This window comes from Oncorhynchus kisutch, linkage group LG19 (genome assembly GCF_002021735.2).
Source record: "Oncorhynchus kisutch isolate 150728-3 linkage group LG19, Okis_V2, whole genome shotgun sequence".
NCBI classification, from domain to species: Eukaryota; Metazoa; Chordata; class Actinopteri; order Salmoniformes; family Salmonidae; genus Oncorhynchus; species Oncorhynchus kisutch.
Window position 1 is genome coordinate 67,421,010 of NC_034192.2, and position 18,827 is coordinate 67,439,836.

The 18,827-nt window shown below is 46.2% G+C and overlaps 1 protein-coding gene across 3 annotated transcripts; it reads right to left on the minus strand.

Annotated features, from left to right (window-relative positions):
• Positions 1–6,018: 6,018 nt before the first annotated feature.
• On the minus strand, positions 6,019–18,822 carry sybl1 (synaptobrevin-like 1). 3 transcript variants are annotated; one of them, XR_004204199.1, is made up of 9 exons: positions 18,632–18,822; positions 17,975–18,162; positions 17,774–17,831; positions 14,885–15,022; positions 10,514–10,601; positions 10,334–10,401; positions 10,143–10,235; positions 8,781–10,052; positions 8,231–8,680 (listed from the first exon to the last, which is right to left on the minus strand). XR_004204199.1 is itself a non-coding variant. In XM_020476855.2 (8 exons), exons 2-8 carry the CDS (start codon positions 18,118–18,120, stop codon positions 9,984–9,986), a joined length of 660 nt encoding a protein of 219 aa, XP_020332444.1. In that variant the 5' UTR covers positions 18,121–18,162; positions 18,632–18,822; the 3' UTR covers positions 6,019–9,983. The 3 variants fall into 3 exon arrangements, 1 of the variants encoding a protein (XP_020332444.1); XR_004204198.1 differs by having other exon boundaries at positions 8,731–10,052; XM_020476855.2 differs by having other exon boundaries at positions 6,019–10,052.
• Positions 18,823–18,827: the final 5 nt, after the last annotated feature.

Below are 18,827 nucleotides of genomic sequence, written 5' to 3' on the forward strand. Positions count from 1 at the left end.
CCAAGATTTCTGGGACTTGTGCTAAAATGTTAAGTGTTGGTTTAATGAGCTGAAATGAAGGATTCCAGAAGTGTTTTATATTTTAGATTATTATTCAAACATTTTGTGCACATTTTTTTGGGGGGGGGTCAATGTAAATAGTCCAGGTGGGCATTTGATTAGTTGTTCAGCAGTCTGATTGCTTGGGGGTAGAAGCTGTTAAGCATTTTGGTCCTAGACTTGGCGCTCTGTTACCACTTGCCATGCGGTAGCAGAGGGAACAGTCTGACAATTTTTTGGGCCTTCCTCTGACACCGCCAACAATATAGGTCCTGGATGTCAGGATCTTGGCCCCAGTGATGTACTGGACTGTACATACTACCCTCTCTAGCGCCTAACGGTCACATGCCCTTATTTTCCTATAGTCCACGATCAGCTCCTTTGTCTTCCTCACATTGAGGGAGAGGTTGTTGTCCTGGCACCACACTGCCAGGTCTCTGACATCCTCCCTATAGGCTGGCTCATCATTGTCGGTGATCAGGCCTACCACTGTTGTATCATCAGCAAACTTAATTGTGTTGGTGTTATGCTTGGCCAAGCAGTCGTGGGTGAACAGGGAGTACTGGAGGGGACTAAGCACGCACCCCTGAGGGGCCCCAGTGTTGAGGATCAGCGTGGCAGATGTTGTTGCCTACCCTTACCACCGTCAGGAAGTCCAGGATCCAGTTGCAGTGGGAGGTGTTTAGTCCCAGGGTCTTTAGCTCAGTGATGAGCTTTGTGAGCACTATGGTGTTGAATTCTGAGCTGTAGTCAATGAACAGCATTCTCACATAGGTGTTCCTTTTGTCCAGGTGGGAAAGGGCAGTGTGTAGTGCGATCGAGATGGTGTCATCTGTGGATCTGTTGGGGCGGTATTCGAATTGGAGTGGGATATCCGGGAGGATGCTGTTGATATGAGCCATGACCAGCCTGGCTATTGACATGAGTGCTACGGGGCGGTAATCATTTAAGCAGGTTACCTTCGCTTCCTTGGGCACAGGGAATATGGTGGTCTGTTTGAAACATGTAGGGATTACAGACTCGGTCAGGGAGAGTTTGAAAATGTCAGTGAAGAGACTTGCCAGTTGGTCCGCGCATGCTTTGAGTACACCTGTTAATCCATCTGGCCCCGCGGCTTTGTGAATGTTGACTTGTTTAAAGGTCTTGCTCACATCGGCTACGGAGAGCTTGATCACATAGTCGTCCAAAATAGCTGGTGCTCTCATGCATGCTTCAGTGTTGCTTGCCTCGAAGCGAGCATAAAAGGCATTTAGCTCGTCTGGTAGGCTCGCAACTGGGTTTCAGATTTTTAGTCCTTAATAGTTTACAAACCCTGACACATTGAACAAGCGTCAGAGCCAGTGTAGCAGGATTCAATCTTATTCCTGTATTGACGCTTTGCCTGTTTGATGGTTCGTCTGAGGGCAAAGCGGGATTTCTTATAAGCGTCCGGATTAGTGTCCTGCTCCTTGACAGCAGCAGCTCTAGCCTTTAGCTTGGTGAGGAGGTTGCCTGTAATCCATGGCTTCTGGTTGGATATGTACGTACAGTCACTGTGGGGACAACATTGTCGATGCACTTATTGATGAAGCCGGTGACTGAGGTGGTATACTCCAATGCCATTGGGTGAATCCCGGAACATATTCCAGTCTGTGCACCAAAATAGTCCTGTAGTTTAGCATCCACGTCATCTGACCACTTCCATATTGAGAGTACCTGGTATTTCCTGCTTTAGTTTTTGCTTGTAGGAATCAGGAGGATAGAACTATGGTCAGATTTGCCAAATGGAGGACGAGGGAGAGCTTTGTATGCGTCTCTGTGTGTTAAGTTAATTAAGTTAATAAGTTAAGTTAAGGTGGTCTAGAGTTGTTTTCTCCCTTTTTCTCCGTCTCTTCTTCACGCTGATGACTGGGATTTGTCTTGACAAAGCAGTATATCCTTTGCGTCGGTCTCATAAGAGACGGTGGCAGCAACATTATGTACAAAATAAGTTACAAACAATGATTCAAAACACACAAAGAGCACAGTTGGTTAGGAGCCCCTAATACGGCAGCCATCCCCTCTCCTCGTCTTCATCAGGGTCTTGACCTGAATGCAGTTCAGGGTCATAACCCACCTCACCTTCGGTCACCACTGGCACGCTGGAGAAGTGGATAAATCCCGATTTCAACCAGGCAGATGGCAGACAGGGTATGGCGTCGTGTGGGCGATCGGTTTGCTGATGTCAACGTTGTGAACAGAGTGCCCCACACTACTCTGTGATGGTATGATGGTAGGTGGACTACACTATGACCGTACAATGTTTGGTAGACTGACAGAACGATGGTAGGTATATTACACTGTGACAGTATAATGGTAGACAGACTGACAGTACTTACAATATGATGGTAGGTAGACTGACAGTACTGACAGAACTATGGTAATTAGACTACACTGTGACAGTACGATTTGTATTTATTTTTTCACCTTTATTTAACCAAGTTCTCATTTACAACTGCGACCTGACCAAGATAAAGCAAAGCAGTGCGACACAAACAACACATAGTTACACACGGAGTAAAACAAACATACAGTCAATAATACAGTAGAATAAGGCAGTATCAGACCCCAGAATAGACTGGGGGGCAGTATCAGACCCCAGAATAGACTGGGAGGCGGTATCAGACCCCAGAATAGACTGGGGGGCAATATCAGACCCCAGAATAGACTGGGAGTCAGGATCAGACCCCATAATAGACTGGGAGTCAGTATCAGACCCCAGAATAGACTGGGAGTCAGTATCAGACCCCAGAATAGACTGGGAGGCAGTATCACACCCCAGAATAGACTGGGAGGCGTCATCAGACCCCAGAATAGACTGGGAGGCGGGATCAGACCCCAGAATAGACTGGGAGGTGGGATCAGACCCCAGAATAGACTGGCAGTCAGTATCAGACCCCAGAATAGACTGGGGGGCAGTATCAGACCCCAGAATAGACTGGGAGGCAGTATCACACCCCATAATAGACTGGAAGGCGGTATCAGACCCCAGAATAGACTGGGAGGCGGGATCAGACCCCAGAATAGACTGGGAGGCGGGATCAGACCCCAGAATAGACTGGCAGTCAGTATCAGACCCCAGAATAGACTTGAGGGCAGTATCAGACTGCAGAATAGACTGGGGTGCAGTATCAGACCCCAGAATAGACTGGGGTGCAGAATCAGACCCCAGAATAGACTGGGAGGCAGTATCACGCCCCAGAATAGACTGGGAGGCGGTATCAGACCCCAGAATAGACTGGCAGTCAGTTACAGACCCCAGAATAGACTTGAGGGCAGTATCAGACCCCAGAATAGACTTGAGGGCAGTATCAGACCCCATAATAGACTGGGAGTCAGTATCAGACCCCAGAATAGACTGGGAGGCAGTATCAGACCCCATAATAGACTGGGGGGCAGTATCAGACCCCATAATAGACTGGGGGGCAGTATCAGACCCCAGAATAGACTGGGAGGCGGTATCAGACCCCAAAATAGACTGGGAGGAAGAATCAGACCCCAGAATAGATTTGGAGGCAGTATCAGACTCCAGAATAGACTGGGAGGCAGTATCAGACCCCCACTTCGCCAGGGGGGGGGGGGGGGGTGTTTCAGAATAGTCTGGGAGGCAGAATCAGACCCCAGAGTTGTCTGGGTGTCCATCTCATTGTTTCCATACCTCATCGTTTGGGATGTCAAGAGACCTTCATCTGGGATACAATAAATTTAGTTAACAAGTCTTTACCTAGCAAGGTAAATGGTAGAGTGGGTGGATACAGAATATCATGTTCAACATTCATTGGTCCAATTGAACAAGGCATGGGTTTTGTTTAAAAATATATTACCAGGGTGGAGGAAATCCGGTAAGCGTTTAAAATGTTATTGGTTCAGGGAAGGTCAAGTCCAATACCTTTACCAAAAGCGGATGTAGTGTCTATACCAACCTAGGAATGTCTTTCCCCTGAATGTTTACCATAACAGTCTCCTTTCCCCTGTATGTTTACCATAACGGTCTCCTTTCCCCTGAATGTTTACCATAACGGTCTCCTTTCCCCTGTATGTTTACCATAACGGTCTCCTTTCCCCTGAATGTTTACCATAACGGTCTCCTTTCCCCTGAATGTTTACCATAACGGTCTCCTTTCCCCTGTATGTTTACCATAACGGTCTCCTTTCCCCTGAATGTTTACCATAACGGTCTCCTTTCCCCTGAATGTTTACCATAACGGTCTCCTTTCCCCTGAATGTTTACCATAACGGTCTCCTTTCCCCTGTATGTTTACCATAACGGTCTCCTTTCCCCTGAATGTTTACCATAACGGTCTCCTTTCCCCTGAATGTTTACCATAACGGTCTCCTTTCCCCTGTATGTTTACCATAATGGTCTCCTTTCCCCTGTATGTTTACCATAACGGTCTCCTTTCCCCTGAATGTTTACCATAACGGTCTCCTTTCCCCTGTATGTTTACCATAATGGTCTCCTTTCCCCTGTATGTTTACCATAACGGTCTCCTTTCCCCTGAATGTTTACCATAACGGTCTCCTTTCCCCTGAATGTTTACCATAACAGTCTCCTTTCCCCTGAATGTTTACCATAACGGTCTGTTATATTATATTATATAAATCCTGTGTTACAGACACTACATCCATTGTGTGTCGATGCCTTTGTACAGACCTCACTGATGTGATTTGTCTTGTGTCTGTCTACAGAATGAGTGACTAACCGACCCTAACCAGCCTGGGGACTAACCGACCCTAACCAGCCTGGGGACAAACCGACCCTAACCAACCTGGGGACAAACCGACCCTAACCAACCTGGGGACAAACCGACCCTAACCAGCCTGGGGAGTAACCGACCCTAACCAGCCTGAGGACTAACCGACCCTAACCAGCCTGGGGAGTAACCGACCCTAACCAGCCTGAGGATTAACCGACCCTAACCAGCCTGGGTACTAACCGACCCTAACCAGCCTGGGGACTAACCAACCCTAACCAGCCTGCAGCCTGAGGAGTAGCCGACCCTAACCAGCCTGAGGACTAACCGACCCTAACCAGCCTGGGGACTAACCGACCCTCAACAGCCTGGGGACTAACCGACCCTAACCAACCTGGGGACTAACCGACCCTAACCAACCTGGGGACTAACCGACCCTAACCAGCCTGGGGACTAACCGACCCTAACCAGCCTGGGGACTAACCGACCCTAACCAGCCTGGGGACTAACCGACCCTAACCAGATGTAGTCTGAATGGTGCGTGTTCTACAGCATCCAGTGTGTGATGACTGAGTGACGGTTAACTCTGTAGGGTGTTGGAGTGTTCTTCAGACTGTTAACTCTGCAGGGTGTTGGAGCGTTCCTCAGACTGTTAACTCTGCAGGGTGTTGGAGCGTTCTTTAGACTGTTAACTCTGTAGGGTGTTGGAGTGTTATAGACGGTTAACTCTGCAGGGTGTTGGAGTGTTCTTCAGACTGTTAACTCTGCAGGGTGTTGGAGTGTTATAGACTGTTAACTCTGCAGGGTGTTGGAGTGTTATAGACTGTTAACTCTACAGGGTGTTGTAGTGTTATACAGACTGTTAACTCTGCAGGGTGTTGGAGTGTTATAGACTGTTAACTCTGCAGGGTGTTGGAGTGTTATAGACTGTTAACTCTACAGGGTGTTGTAGTGTTATACAGACTGTTAACTCTGCATGGTGTTGGAGTGTTCCTCAGACTGTTAACTCTGCAGGGTGTTGGAGTGTTATAGACTGTTAACTCTGCAGGGTGTTGGAGCGTTCTTCAAGTCATCATGGAGACTTCCCTTCCACATATGAAGCTGCTAACAACAGAGTGGAACACAGAACACATCCTGAAGATGTTCATTATGAAATGTTTTACAATTAAACTAATGGTCTTCATGACTTTTCATTGACTTGAAGGCTGTATGTATCATCCCTCTGTGTGGCCATATCATTTAGAAAACCTATCCTGTAGAAATCAAGGCAGAAGAATGAGTTTATTATGTTGAGTTTATTTGTATATTTACAGGGACAGTGCACATTAATCAACGTTTCAGTAAAAGTGCTGGTTTTAGCCAGCTGGCTAATTTTCATCTGCAGATCCAAATTTGGATGTAGAATAATTGAATAATTCCATGATTATAAACCATATGTTGGCAGGAAGCAAACAAACCATGTCACAGTGCATTACATTATAATGTATATGATTAACTGAAAGACACAAACGGTGGAGGTGAATCAGAGGTGGTCAGGGTTCAGAGGTGACAGGAGATCAGGGGGTCATTCAGGGAGTATTCAGACCCCTTCCCTTTTTCCACATGTTGCCTTATTCTAAAATGGATTAAAAAAAATAATTAAAATGTCCTCAACCTACACACATTACCCCATAGTGACATATATTTGCTAAACAATTTACAAATAATAAAACATCACATTTACATAAAGTATTCAGACCCTTTCCTATGCAAAGACTCCACATTCAGGTGCATCCTGTTTCCATTGATCATCGATGTTTCTACAACTGTGGTAGTCCACCTGTGGTAAATTCAATTGATTGGACATGATTTGGAAAGGCACACACCTGTCTATATAAAGGTCCCACAGTTGACAGTGCATGTCAGAGCAAAAACCAAGTCATGAGGTCGAAGGAATTGTCGTTGAGTTCCGAGACAGGATTGTGTCGAGGCACAGATCTGGGGAAGGGTACCAAAAAATGTCTGCAGCATTGAAGGTCCCCAAGAACACAGTGGCCTCCATCATTCTTAAATGGAAGAAGTTTGGAAACACCGAGATTCTTCCCAGACCTGGCAGCCTGGCCAAACTGAGCAATCGGGAGAGAAGGGACTTGGTAAGCGAGGATGGTCCCTCTGACAGAGCTCCAGAGTTCCTCTGTGGAGATGGGAGAACCTTCCAGAAAGACAACCAGCTCTGCAGCACTCCACCAATCAGACCTTTATGGTAGAGTGGCCAGATGGAAGCCACTCCTCAGTAAAAGGCACATGACAGCCTGCTTGGAGTTTGCAAAAAGGCACCTAAAGGACTCTGGCAATAAGAAACAAGGTTCTCTGGTCTGATGAAACCAAAATTGAACTATTTGGCCTGTATGCCAAGGCCTGAATCCCTACGGTGAAGCATGGTGGTGGTAGCAGCATCATGCTGTGGGGATGTTTTTCAGCAGCAGGGACTGGGAGACTAATCAGGATCGATTGAAAGATGAACGGAGCAAAGTACAGAGATCTCATTGATGAAAACCTGCTCCAGAGCGCTCAGGACTTCAGTGGGGTGAAGGTTCACCTTCCAACAGGACATTGACACTAAGCACACAGCCAAGACAATGCAGGAGTGGCTTTGGGACAAGTCTCTGAATGTCCTGGAGTGGCCCATCTCTGGAGAGACCTGAAAATAGCTGTGCAGCAACGCTCCCCGTCCAACCTGACAGAGCTTGAGAGGATCTGCAGAGAAGATTGAGAGAAACTCCCCAAATACAGGCGTGCCAAGCTTGTAGAGTCATACACAAGAAAACTTAAGGTTGTAATCGCTGCCAAAGGTGCTTCAACAAAGTACTGAGTAAAGGGTCTGAATACTTATGTAAATGTGATCTATTTTTTTATTTTAGAAATCATCATTATGGGGTATTGGGTCATTATGGGGTATTGAGTCATTATGGGGTATCGAGTCGTTAAGGGGTATTGTGTCATTATGGGGTATTGTGTCATTATGGGGTATTGTGTGTAGTTTGAGGGGAAAACAACAATTGAATCCATTTTAGAATAAGGCTGTAACGTAACAAAATGTGGACATAGTCAAGGGGTCTGAATACTTTCTGAATGCACTGTAGAACAGGCATGCTTCTCTGACATGTAGAGTAATGAAGCATGTCTGTTCTATTCAAGACATTTCTATCAGTACGTTAAGCCTTTCCAACTGCGTGCCAGGTCCCACTGTCAAGCTCAGCTCTGTACAGTACTACTGCAGTACTACAAGAGCAAAACTATAGTACCGTAGTCCTGAGTCAAGGCCAGGGGGCTGAACCAGAAAGGAGGCTGTGGACGAGAGCCTGAGCTGAAGCGCTCTATCAGAGTAAGGGAAGGGTCAGCCTATCATAGCAGAGGGGAAGGAGTAGCATATCAGAGAAGAGGGATATGGTTATTTAATGTCATTAAATACTGTCTATTGATTTGTAACATCAGACTCGTTAGTGCAATCAATCTTTTTTTAATCTAATTTCTTGTAACAACTGAACAGAGAGACATTGTAACTGTGTCTGGACAATAACTAAACAAGCCATCACAGCAGAGTGTGTATAGAACAGGGGAGATACACTTGTAATGTACCATGTCATTACAGGTGACATTACATCAGACATTACATTACAGGTGTAGTTTAGTATCACTAGCACTGACTGGGTAGCTACACAGAGACAGACACATAAATGTCTCTGTCTGGGTACAGACTGACCCTGACAGGGTAGCTACACAGAGACAGACATCTACACAGAGACAGACAGCTACACAGAGACAGCAGTGGTTCCCATGCCCCCCCCGTGCGTCTTTAAACTTTCTCTTGAAAGTTGCAATAGTAGAACCCACAAGGTATCTAATTGGGTAGTACATCATCAGTTCCTCTTGTCATGTCAGCTAACGACCTTACAGAGATGTTAAATACTGGTCAGACATGTCCAGATCAGCTAACGACCCTACAGAGATGTTAAATACTGGTCAGACATGTCCAGATCAGCTAACGACCTTACAGAGATGTTAAATACTGGTCAGACATGTCCAGATCAGCTAACGACCCTACAGAGATGTTAAATACTGGTCAGACATGTCCAGATCAGCTAACGACCCTACAGAGATGTTAAATACTGGTCAGACATGTCCAGATCAGCTAACGACCCTACAGAGATGTTAAATACTGGTCAGACATGTCCAGATCAGCTAGCCATGTCAGCTAACATCTTTTAATTTAGTTTTTTTTTTTGCCCAATACACATTAGACATGGCAAAAATGTATAGAATTGCAAAGAATGTTGCTTTAAAACTGAAACATTTATTTTGCACCCCATGACAAAATGTGTTCAATTACAGGAAATAAGCTTAACAACCTGCAACATGTCCTCTCCACCAACAAGAGGGCTGTGAACGTGAAATAAGCTTAGCAACATGTCCTCTCCACCAACAAGAGGGCTGTGAACAGTGGGGCATGAACAGTGCTGTACCAATAGGAATAGACACGGTGCGCATGCCGGGGGAGGCGTAGGATGTTCTCCAATGCTGGAAGGGGGCCCCAGGGTAAAAACATTTGGTAAACCCTGCTCCAGATTATCAGTCTGTTTTCTAGGCTTGTAGAGCCATGGATGAGAGGGCCATGGACTGGAGAACAGCTGTTTGCTAGGCTTGTACAGCCCTGGATGAGAGGGCCATGGACTGGAGAACAGCTGTTTGTTAGGCTTGTAGAGCCCTGGATGAGAGGGCCATGGACTGGAGAACAGCTGTTTGTTAGGCTTGTAGAGCCCTGGATGAGAGGGCCATGGACTGGAGAACAGCTGTTTGTTAGGCTTGTAGAGCCCTGGATGAGAGGGCCATGGACTGGAGAACAGTATGGAGGACAGCTGGACTGGACAGTGGACTGAATTCCACTTGCACAATATTTTAAAGCTGCATATCCAACAATCGCTTGTCTTTGGACAGATAAACACACCTCATTCTCTTGTTAAGGAACAGAAAGCAAGACAATCACAACGTTGTTAAATCTCCCACTGTCTGGATGCCTTGTTGTGTCACCATTCTGTCCAATAGAGGACCTCTCCTCCCTGCTGACTGGAAGACAAGAGGGAGGAGGAGGAGAGCGATTTCTTTCTTTGTGGGTCCGCTGTCGTCTTCTCTTGCTCCCTCTTTTCCTCCCCCTCTCTCCTCGTCCTCCCGCTCTCTTCTCGTCCTCCCCCTCTCTTATTTCCTGATGCAGTTGGGCCAGCTGAGTCCTCCGCAGGCTGCAGACACAACTACATACAGGACCACCTGACGAGAACACACCACATAGTTCAGACTATTACACACACACACACACACACACACACACAGAGGGATGAACAGACAGACAGTACCTACCAGTGACACCACCACTACGACGACAGTCAGTTTGAGGTTCTTCATACACATGGCTCTGGCCAGGTTACGGCTGGTGGTCTTAAAACTCACAGACTGGAGGAGAGAGGAAGTTAGTGACGCTCTGAGCCGGGTTATAGGAACAGTAGTAGTAGGATAGTTGAGTAATTGTAGTAGATTAGAATGTGACTCACTGAGCCGACCAGGTTCTCCGTTTTATCAATCAGCAACTCCAACTTCTCTCCCCTCTGAGCCACCAAGTCTGTAGGAAACACAGAGTAAACACAAGACATACATCCTCAGACCCTAGACACTTCTCCCTTAGCCCCTAATACAGCGGTAGTGGTGGATGTAGGAGTGGAGTCTTATCTCACCGATGTTGCGTACCATGATGCCTTTCAGGTCGTCAACCTGCATCTGAGTCTCAGCCAGGCGATCTGATGGAGGAGAGGAATGGTGCTTCTAGAGAGAGAGAGAGAAAGAGAGATAAGGAGACACAGGGAGGGAGAGAGAGGGGATCAGTGGTATGGTGTTCATGTGACTGAAGGTAAACAGACTGTCCTCACAAACGCAAATGGAGTGTGTGTGTAGTGTGTGTTTGTGCCTGTGTTTTCAGTGGTGTGGTCATGCGCTCAGAGTTCTCCCAGAGGCAGAGTTGTCATGCTCCCCTCACGAGCCCCTCCATACACACTAACCCGTCCTCCAGCCATAATCCTTTCAGCCCAGGCCCCTGCTTAGGCCCCTGCCCAGGCCCCTGCTCTGGCCCCTGCTCTGGCCCCTTTGAGCTGACAGTGTGTTCCTCATCTCTCCTGCCACTAGTGATTGGCATTCTGAGTCTTGTCTTTGTCTCCCAAATGACTCTTCTTTTAGTAGCTCTTCACATGTCTCTAAAACCATGTGGAATAGCTCATCTCTGACTTCTGTGATCGAAAAAGCCTTGGTTTCATGCATGTTAACATCAGAAGCCTCCTCCCTAAGTTTGTTTTACTCACTGCTTTAGCAACCTCTGCCAACCCTGATGTCCTTGCTGTGTCTGAATCCTGGCTTAGGAACCAACAAGATTGGCAGTTCTAAGGGTAGGAGTTAGCCTGCAAAGTTCTGTCATACTTTCCAGGTCTATACCCAAACAGTTTGAACTTCTAATTTTAAAAATGAATCTCTCCAGAAATAAGTCTCTCACTGTTGCCGCCTGCTACCGACCCCCCTCAGCTCCCAGCTGTGCCCTGGACACCATTTGTGAAATGATCGCTCCCCCCATCGAGCTTCAGAGTTTGTTCTGTTAGGTGACCTAAACTGGGATATGCTTAACACCCCGGCAGTCCTACAATCTAAGCTAGATGCCCTCAATCTCACACAAATCATCAAGGACCCCACCAGGTACAACCCTAAATCCGTAAACATGGGCACCCTCATAGACATTATCCTGACCAACTTGCCCTCCAAATACCCCTCCGCTGTCTTCAACCAGGATCTCAGCGATCACTGCCTCATTGCCTGTATCCGCTACGGGCCCGCAGTCAAACTACCACCCCTCATCACTGTCAAACGCTCCCTAAAACACTTCTGCGAACAGGCCTTTCTAATCGACTTGGCCCGGGTACTTTGGAAGGATATTGACCTCATCCCGTCAGTCGAGGATGCATGGTCATTCTTTAAAAAGTAATTTCCTCACCATCTTAGATAAGCATGCCCCATTGAAAAATGCAGAACTAAGAACAGATATAGCCCTTGGTTCACTCCAGACTTGACTGCCCTTGACCAGCACAAAAACATCTTGTGGCGGACTGCAATAGTCCCCACGATATGCAACTGTTCAGGGAAGTCAGGAACCAATACACACAGTCAGTCAGGAAAGCAAACAAAAACATCTTGTGGCGGACTGCAATAGTCCCCACGATATGCAACTGTTCAGGGAAGTCAGGAACCAATACACACACAGTCAGTCAGGAAAGCAAAGACCCAAACTGTTACAGAACTATATCCATCCTGCCTATCTAAAGTCTTCGAAAGCCAAGTTAATAAACAGATCACTGACCATTTCGAATCCCACCGTACCTTCTCTGCTGTGCAATCCATACGCTCTACAAAATAGCTTCCAACACTCTACTCAGCAAACTGGATGCAGTCTATCACAGTGCCATCCATTTTGTTACTAAAGCACCTTATACCACCCACCACTGTGACCCGTATGCTCTAGTCGGCTGGCCCTCGCTACATATTCATCGCCAGACCCACTGGCTCCAGGTCATCTATAAGTCTATGCCTTACCTCAGTTCACTGGTCACGTTAACAACACCCACCCGTAGCACGCGCTCCAGCAGGTATCTCTCACTGATCATCCCCAAAGCCAACACCCCATTTGGCCGCCTTTCCTTCAAATTCTCTACTGCCAATGACGGGAACGAATTGCAAAAATCGCTGAAGTTGGAGACTTATTTCCCTCACCAACTTTAAACATCAGCTATCTGAGCAGCTAACCGATTGCTGCAGCTGTACATAGTCTATTGGTAAATAGCATCTGTAAATATGGACTATGTATATGGACAATGTACATATATAACGTATGGCTAAGACAACACTTTGCAATACATTATTTACAGTTGAAGTCGGAAGTTTACATACATTAGCCAAAAACATTTAAACTCAGTTTCACAATTCCTGACATTTAATCCTAGTAAAAATTCCCTGTCTTAGCTCAGTTAGGATCACCACTTTAGTTTAAGAATGTGAAATGTCAGAATAATAGTAGAGAGAGTGATTAATTTCAGCTTTTATTTCTTTCATCACATTCCCAGTGGGTCAGAAGTTTACATACACTCAATTAGTATTTGGTAGCATTGCCTTTAAATTGTTTAACTTGGGTCAAATGTTTCAGGTAGCCTTCCACAAGCTTCCCACAATAATTTGGGTGAATTTTGGCCCATTCCTCCTGACAGAGCTGGTGTGACTGAGTCAGGTTTGTGGGACTCCTTGCTCACACACACACACTTTTTCAGTTCTGCCCACAAACTTTCTAGAGGATTGAGGTCTTGGCTTTGTGATGGCCACTCCAATACCTCAACTTTGTTGTCCTTAAGCCATTTTGCCACAACTTTGGAAGTATGCTTGGGGTCATTGTCCATTTGGAAGACCCATTTGCGACCAATCTTTAACTTCCTGACTGATGTCTTGAGATGTTGCTTCAATATATCCACATAATTTTCCTACCTCATGATGCCATCTATTTTGTGAAGTGCACCAATCCCTCCTGCAGCAAAGCACCCCCACAACATGATGCTGCCATCCCCGTGCTTCACGGTTGGGATGGTGTTCTTCGGCTTGCAAGCCTCCCCTTTTTCCCTCCAAACATAACGATGGCAATTATGGCCAAACAGTTCTGTTTTTGTTTCATCAGACCAGAGAACATTTCTCCTAAAAGCATGATCTTTGTCCCCATGTGCAGTTGCAAATCGTAGTCTGGCTTTTTTTAATGGCGGTTTTGGAGCAGTGGCTTCTTCCTTGCTGAGCGGCCTTTCAGTTTACTTCGATATAAGGCTCGTTTTACTGTGGATATAGATACTTTTGTACCCGATTCCTCCAGCATCTTCACAAGGTCTTTAGCTGTTGTTCTGTGATTGATTTGCACTTTTCACACCAAAGTACGTTCATCTCTAGGAGACAGAACCCGTCTCCTTCCTGAGCGGTATGACGGCTGCGTGGTCCCATGGTGTTTATACTTGCGTACTATTGTTTGTACAGATGAACGTGGTACCTTCGGGCATTTGGAATTTGCTCCCAAAGATGAAATAGACTTGTGGATGTCTGCAATTGTTTTTCTGAGGTCTTGGCTGATTTCCTTTGATTTTCCCATGATGTCAAGTAAAGAGGCACTGAGTTTAAAGGTAGGCCTTGATATACATCCACAGGTACACCTCCAATTGACTCAAATGATGTCAATTAGCCTATCAGAAGCTCCTAAAGCCATGACATAATTTTCAGGAATTGTCCAAGCTGTTTAAAGGAACACAATACATTTGTGGAGTGAGAGGTCTAGCTGAAATGCAGACCTGTCAAACCCTGTCTCACAGTCTGTTCTGACCACTCACTACCATACTAACATATTACAGGGTTGGCTCTCGTCATCTGAGTAGCCAGAGTGGAGGAGAACTAACTCAGGGAGTGGAGGATAACTAACTCACCATCTGATCAGGGAGTGGAGGAGAACTAACTCACTATCTGAGCCATCAGAGTGGAGGAGAACTAACTCACCATCTGATCAGGGAGTGGAGGATAACTAACTCACCATCTGATCAGGGAGTGTGCGTGTGTGTGTGTCTCACCATCTGAGCCATCAGAGTGGAGGAGAACTAACTCACCATCTGATCAGGGAGTGTGCGTGTGTCTCACCATCTGAGCCATCAGAGTTGAGGAGAACTAACTCACCATCTGATCAGGGAGTGTGTGTGTGTGTGTGTGTCTCACCATCTGAGCCATCAGAGTTGAGGAGAACTAACTCACCATCTGATCAGGGAGTGTGTGTGTGTGTGTCTCACCATCTGAGCCATCAGAGTCGAGGAGAACTAACTCACCATCTGATCAGGGAGTGTGCGTGTGTCTCACCATCTGAGCCATCAGAGTTGAGGAGAACTAACTCACCATCTGATCAGGGAGTGTGTGTGTGTGTGTGTGTCTCACCATCTGAGCCATCAGAGTTGAGGAGAACTAACTCACCATCTGATCAGGGAGTGTGTGTGTGTGTGTCTCACCATCTGAGCCATCAGAGTAGAGGAGAACTCTGAGTTCATTGCGTAGGGAAGGGCTGTCTGAGCTCTGGAACCATAGGTCGTCTGGAAACGCTTCTTCACCTCTCCCAGGAAGCTGAACGCACGTGACCGCTCAAAGTCCTAACAGACAGACAGTTAACACAGTCAGACACGACAGTTCCAACAGACCTGGCAACAGAAGGTAGTGCGTACGGCCCAGTACATCACTGGGGCCAAGCTTCCTGCCATCCAGGACCTCTATACCAGGCGGTGTCAGAGGAAGGCCCTAAAAAATGTCAAGGACTCCAGCCACCCTAGTCATAGACTGTTCTCTCTGCTACCGCACGGCAAGCGGTACCGGAGTGCCAAGTCTAGGTCCAAGAGGCTTCTAAACAGCTTCTACCCCCAAGCCAGAAGACTCCTGAACAGCTAATCAAATGGCTACCCAGACTACTTGCATTTACACTGCTGCTACTCTCAGTTTATTATCTATGCATAGTTACTTTAACTCTACCTACATGTACATATTACCTCAATTACCTCGACTAACCGGTGCCCCGCACATTGACTCTGTACCTGTACCCCCTGTGTATATAGCCTCCACATTGACTCTGTACCTGTACCCCCTGTGTATATAGCCTCCACATTGACTCTGTACCTGTACCCCCTGTGTATATAGCCTTGCTATTGTTATTTTACTGCTGCTCTTCAATTATTAGTTATTTTAACATAAGCTCTGAGGAAGGCCTTGAGGCCGATACATAAAGCTTAATGAAGAGCAGTGATACTAGCAAGAGGGTTTATTCTCTTTTCTCTCAACTTTTACCATGCAACACACACACACACACGGGATTGGAAATGATACAGACAATTACCTTGATGGAAGCTACAATATTAAATCTGATCAACCCCCCCATATAAAAATTAAATACATTTTTAAAAACTCAACCCCGACCCCGCTGTAAAGGACTCAACCCCCCCCCCCCCCGTACTCAACCCCGAACCCCCCCCCCGTAAAGGACTCAACCCCGACCCCCCCCCCTGTAAAGGATACAACCCCGAACCCCCCCGTAAAGGACTCAACCCCGACCCCCCCCCCCTGTAGAGGATACAACCCCGAACCCCCCCGTAAAGGACTCAACCCGATCATGCTAATTCGATGTTTACGGGTGTGCGGACATCGATTCTAGGGGGTTAACACAGTTGTCAAAAAAATATCCTGCAGCACACCCATATAGAATGGCAGGTTATTCAGATACAGTGGGGCAAAAAAGTATTTAGTCAGCCCCCAATCGTGCAAGTTCTCCCACTAAAAAGATGAGAGAGGCCTGTAATTTTCATCATAGGTACACTTCAACTATGACAGAGAAAATGAGAAAAAAAATCCTGAAAATCACATTGTAGGATTTTTTATGAATTTATTTGCAAATTATGGTGGAAAATAAGTATTTGGTCACCTACAAACAAGCAAGATTTCTGGCCTGTAACTTTTTCTTTAAGAGGCTCCTCTGTCCTCCACTCGTTACCTGTATTAATGGCACCTGTTTGAACATGTTATCAGTATAAAAGACACCTGTCCACAACCTCAAACAGTCACACTCCAAACTCCACTATGGCCAAGACCAAAGAGCTGTCAAAGGACACCAGAAACAAAATTGTAGACCTGCACCAGGCTGGGAAGACAATCTGTAATAGGTAAGCAGCTTGGTTTGAAGAAATCAACTGTGGGAGCAATTATTAGGAAATGGAAGACATACAAGACCACTGATAATCTCCCTCGATCTGGGGTTCCACGCAAGATCTCACCCCGTGGGGTCAAAATGATCACAAGAACGGTGAGCAAAAATCCCAGAACCACACGGGGGGACCTAGTGAATGACCAAAGTAACTAAGCCTACCATCAGTAACACACTACGCCGCCAGGGACTCAAATCCTGCAGTGCCAGACGTGTCCCCCTGCTTAAGCCAGTACATGTCCAGGGCCGTCTGAAGTTTGCTAGAGAGCATTTGGATGATCCAGAAGAAGATTGGGAGAATTTCATCTGACCATATGACAACAAAATATAACTTTTTGGTAAAAACTCAACTCGTCGTGTTTGGAGGACAAAGAATGCTGAGTTGCATCCAAAGAACACCATACCTACTGTGAAGCATGTGGGTGGAAACATCATGCTTTGGGGCTGTTTTTCTGCAAAGGGACCAGGACGACTGATCCGTGTAAAGGAAAGAATGAATGGGGCCATGTATCGTGAGATTTTGAGTGAAAACCTCCTTCCATCAGCAAGGGCATTGAAGATGAAACGTGGCTGGGTCTTTCAGCATGACAATGATCCCAAACACACCGCCCGGGCAACGAAGGCGTGGCTTCGTAAGAAGCATTTCAAGGTCCTGGAGTTGCCTAGCCAGTCTCCAGATCTCAACCCCATAGAAAATCTTTGGAGGGAGTTGAAAGTCTGTGTTGCCCAGCAACAGCCCCAAAACATCACCGCTCTAGAGATCTGCATGGAGGATTGGGCCAAAATACCAGCAACAGTGTGTGAAAACCTTGTGAAGACTTACAGAAAACGTTTGACCTCTGTTATATACCCTTTGTTGGCAATGACAAAGTATTGAGAAACTTTTTATTGACCAAATACTTATTTTCCACCATAATTTGCAAATAAATTCATTAAAAATCCTACAATGTGATTTTCTGGATTTTCTCTCTCTCATAGTTGAAGTGTACCTATGATGAAAATTACAGGCCTCATCTTTTTAAGTGGGAGAACTTGCACAATTGGTGGCTGACTAAATACTTTTTTGCCCCACTGTACATTTAGGTTTGTAAACCAAAGAACAATATATACACTCGGTCTCTCAGACACACATTAAAACTAAAGCCTGTATACTCACGTCGTCAGTGATACAGAGATATATGATTCTGTCATGGCAGATGTAGTGGAAGAGATAGCTGAAGGAGAAGACAAGATACTCCGTCAGATACTCCGTTTGATTTAACCTTCACTGTCACACTAACAAACATACACTACAAGTAGAACAGGACTATCCAACTCCAGGCAGATATGTGTGTGGCTGTCTGAGTGTTAACCCTACCTGCCATGGCTGTAGGTGAGCTTGTTGTTCTCGGATGGTATCTTAGCTAGGATCTGTTCTGTCACCTCCAGGAAATTACCGCCACACCACGCATGCTTCGCCAGGATGGTGCTGCCGCGGGCAACCACTGCAAACAGGATCGCCATGGTTGTGGACAGGGTCAGGGAGGACAGCTGGTCAGGGGTTCACTGAGAGAGGTGGAGGGAGGGGAAAAGTTATGAGGAGGGAGAGGGATAGAGAGATGGTGGGTTAACATGTTTTCACCACTAAGCTAGTGGCAAAGTAGGCAACGAATAGTAGACAAGTCTACAACAACACTGTTGACCAACAACACTGACATGTTGCTAACTAGCTAGCTAAGGTTAGCTAACCCAGTGCACTAGCCAGCCGTCTGCCTGCCTACCTGCCGAACATCGGGAATCATGAGCAAGAGATTCACCACCGCCAACTTTAACATTGTCGCTCTGAATCAAACTAAAGTAGCTAGTTAAGGTGGCTGGTTAGCATAAATTACAACAATGACGTTAACAAAGACTGCCGTATGCATCCTGGGTACCTACGGTTGCGATCATCATGACAAATCATAGTTAGCAATAATACGACCATTATAAATGGTTTTCTTAGCAGCACTAAACAATAACACATAATCATGCATACCTGCGATGCTCAGCAGTCTTCAAAACGATGTGTTTTCAACATTAAAACAACTGTTAACGTTAATCTTCTCGTCTGACTTCTGCTTTCCCAGATCCTTGATCGGAAGCTTTATCTGGTTCCACCTAGGGAAATGTGGTTTTTTGCTTCCTTACGATGAATATGCATGCGGAATGTTGAACTACACTTCCTGGTGTGC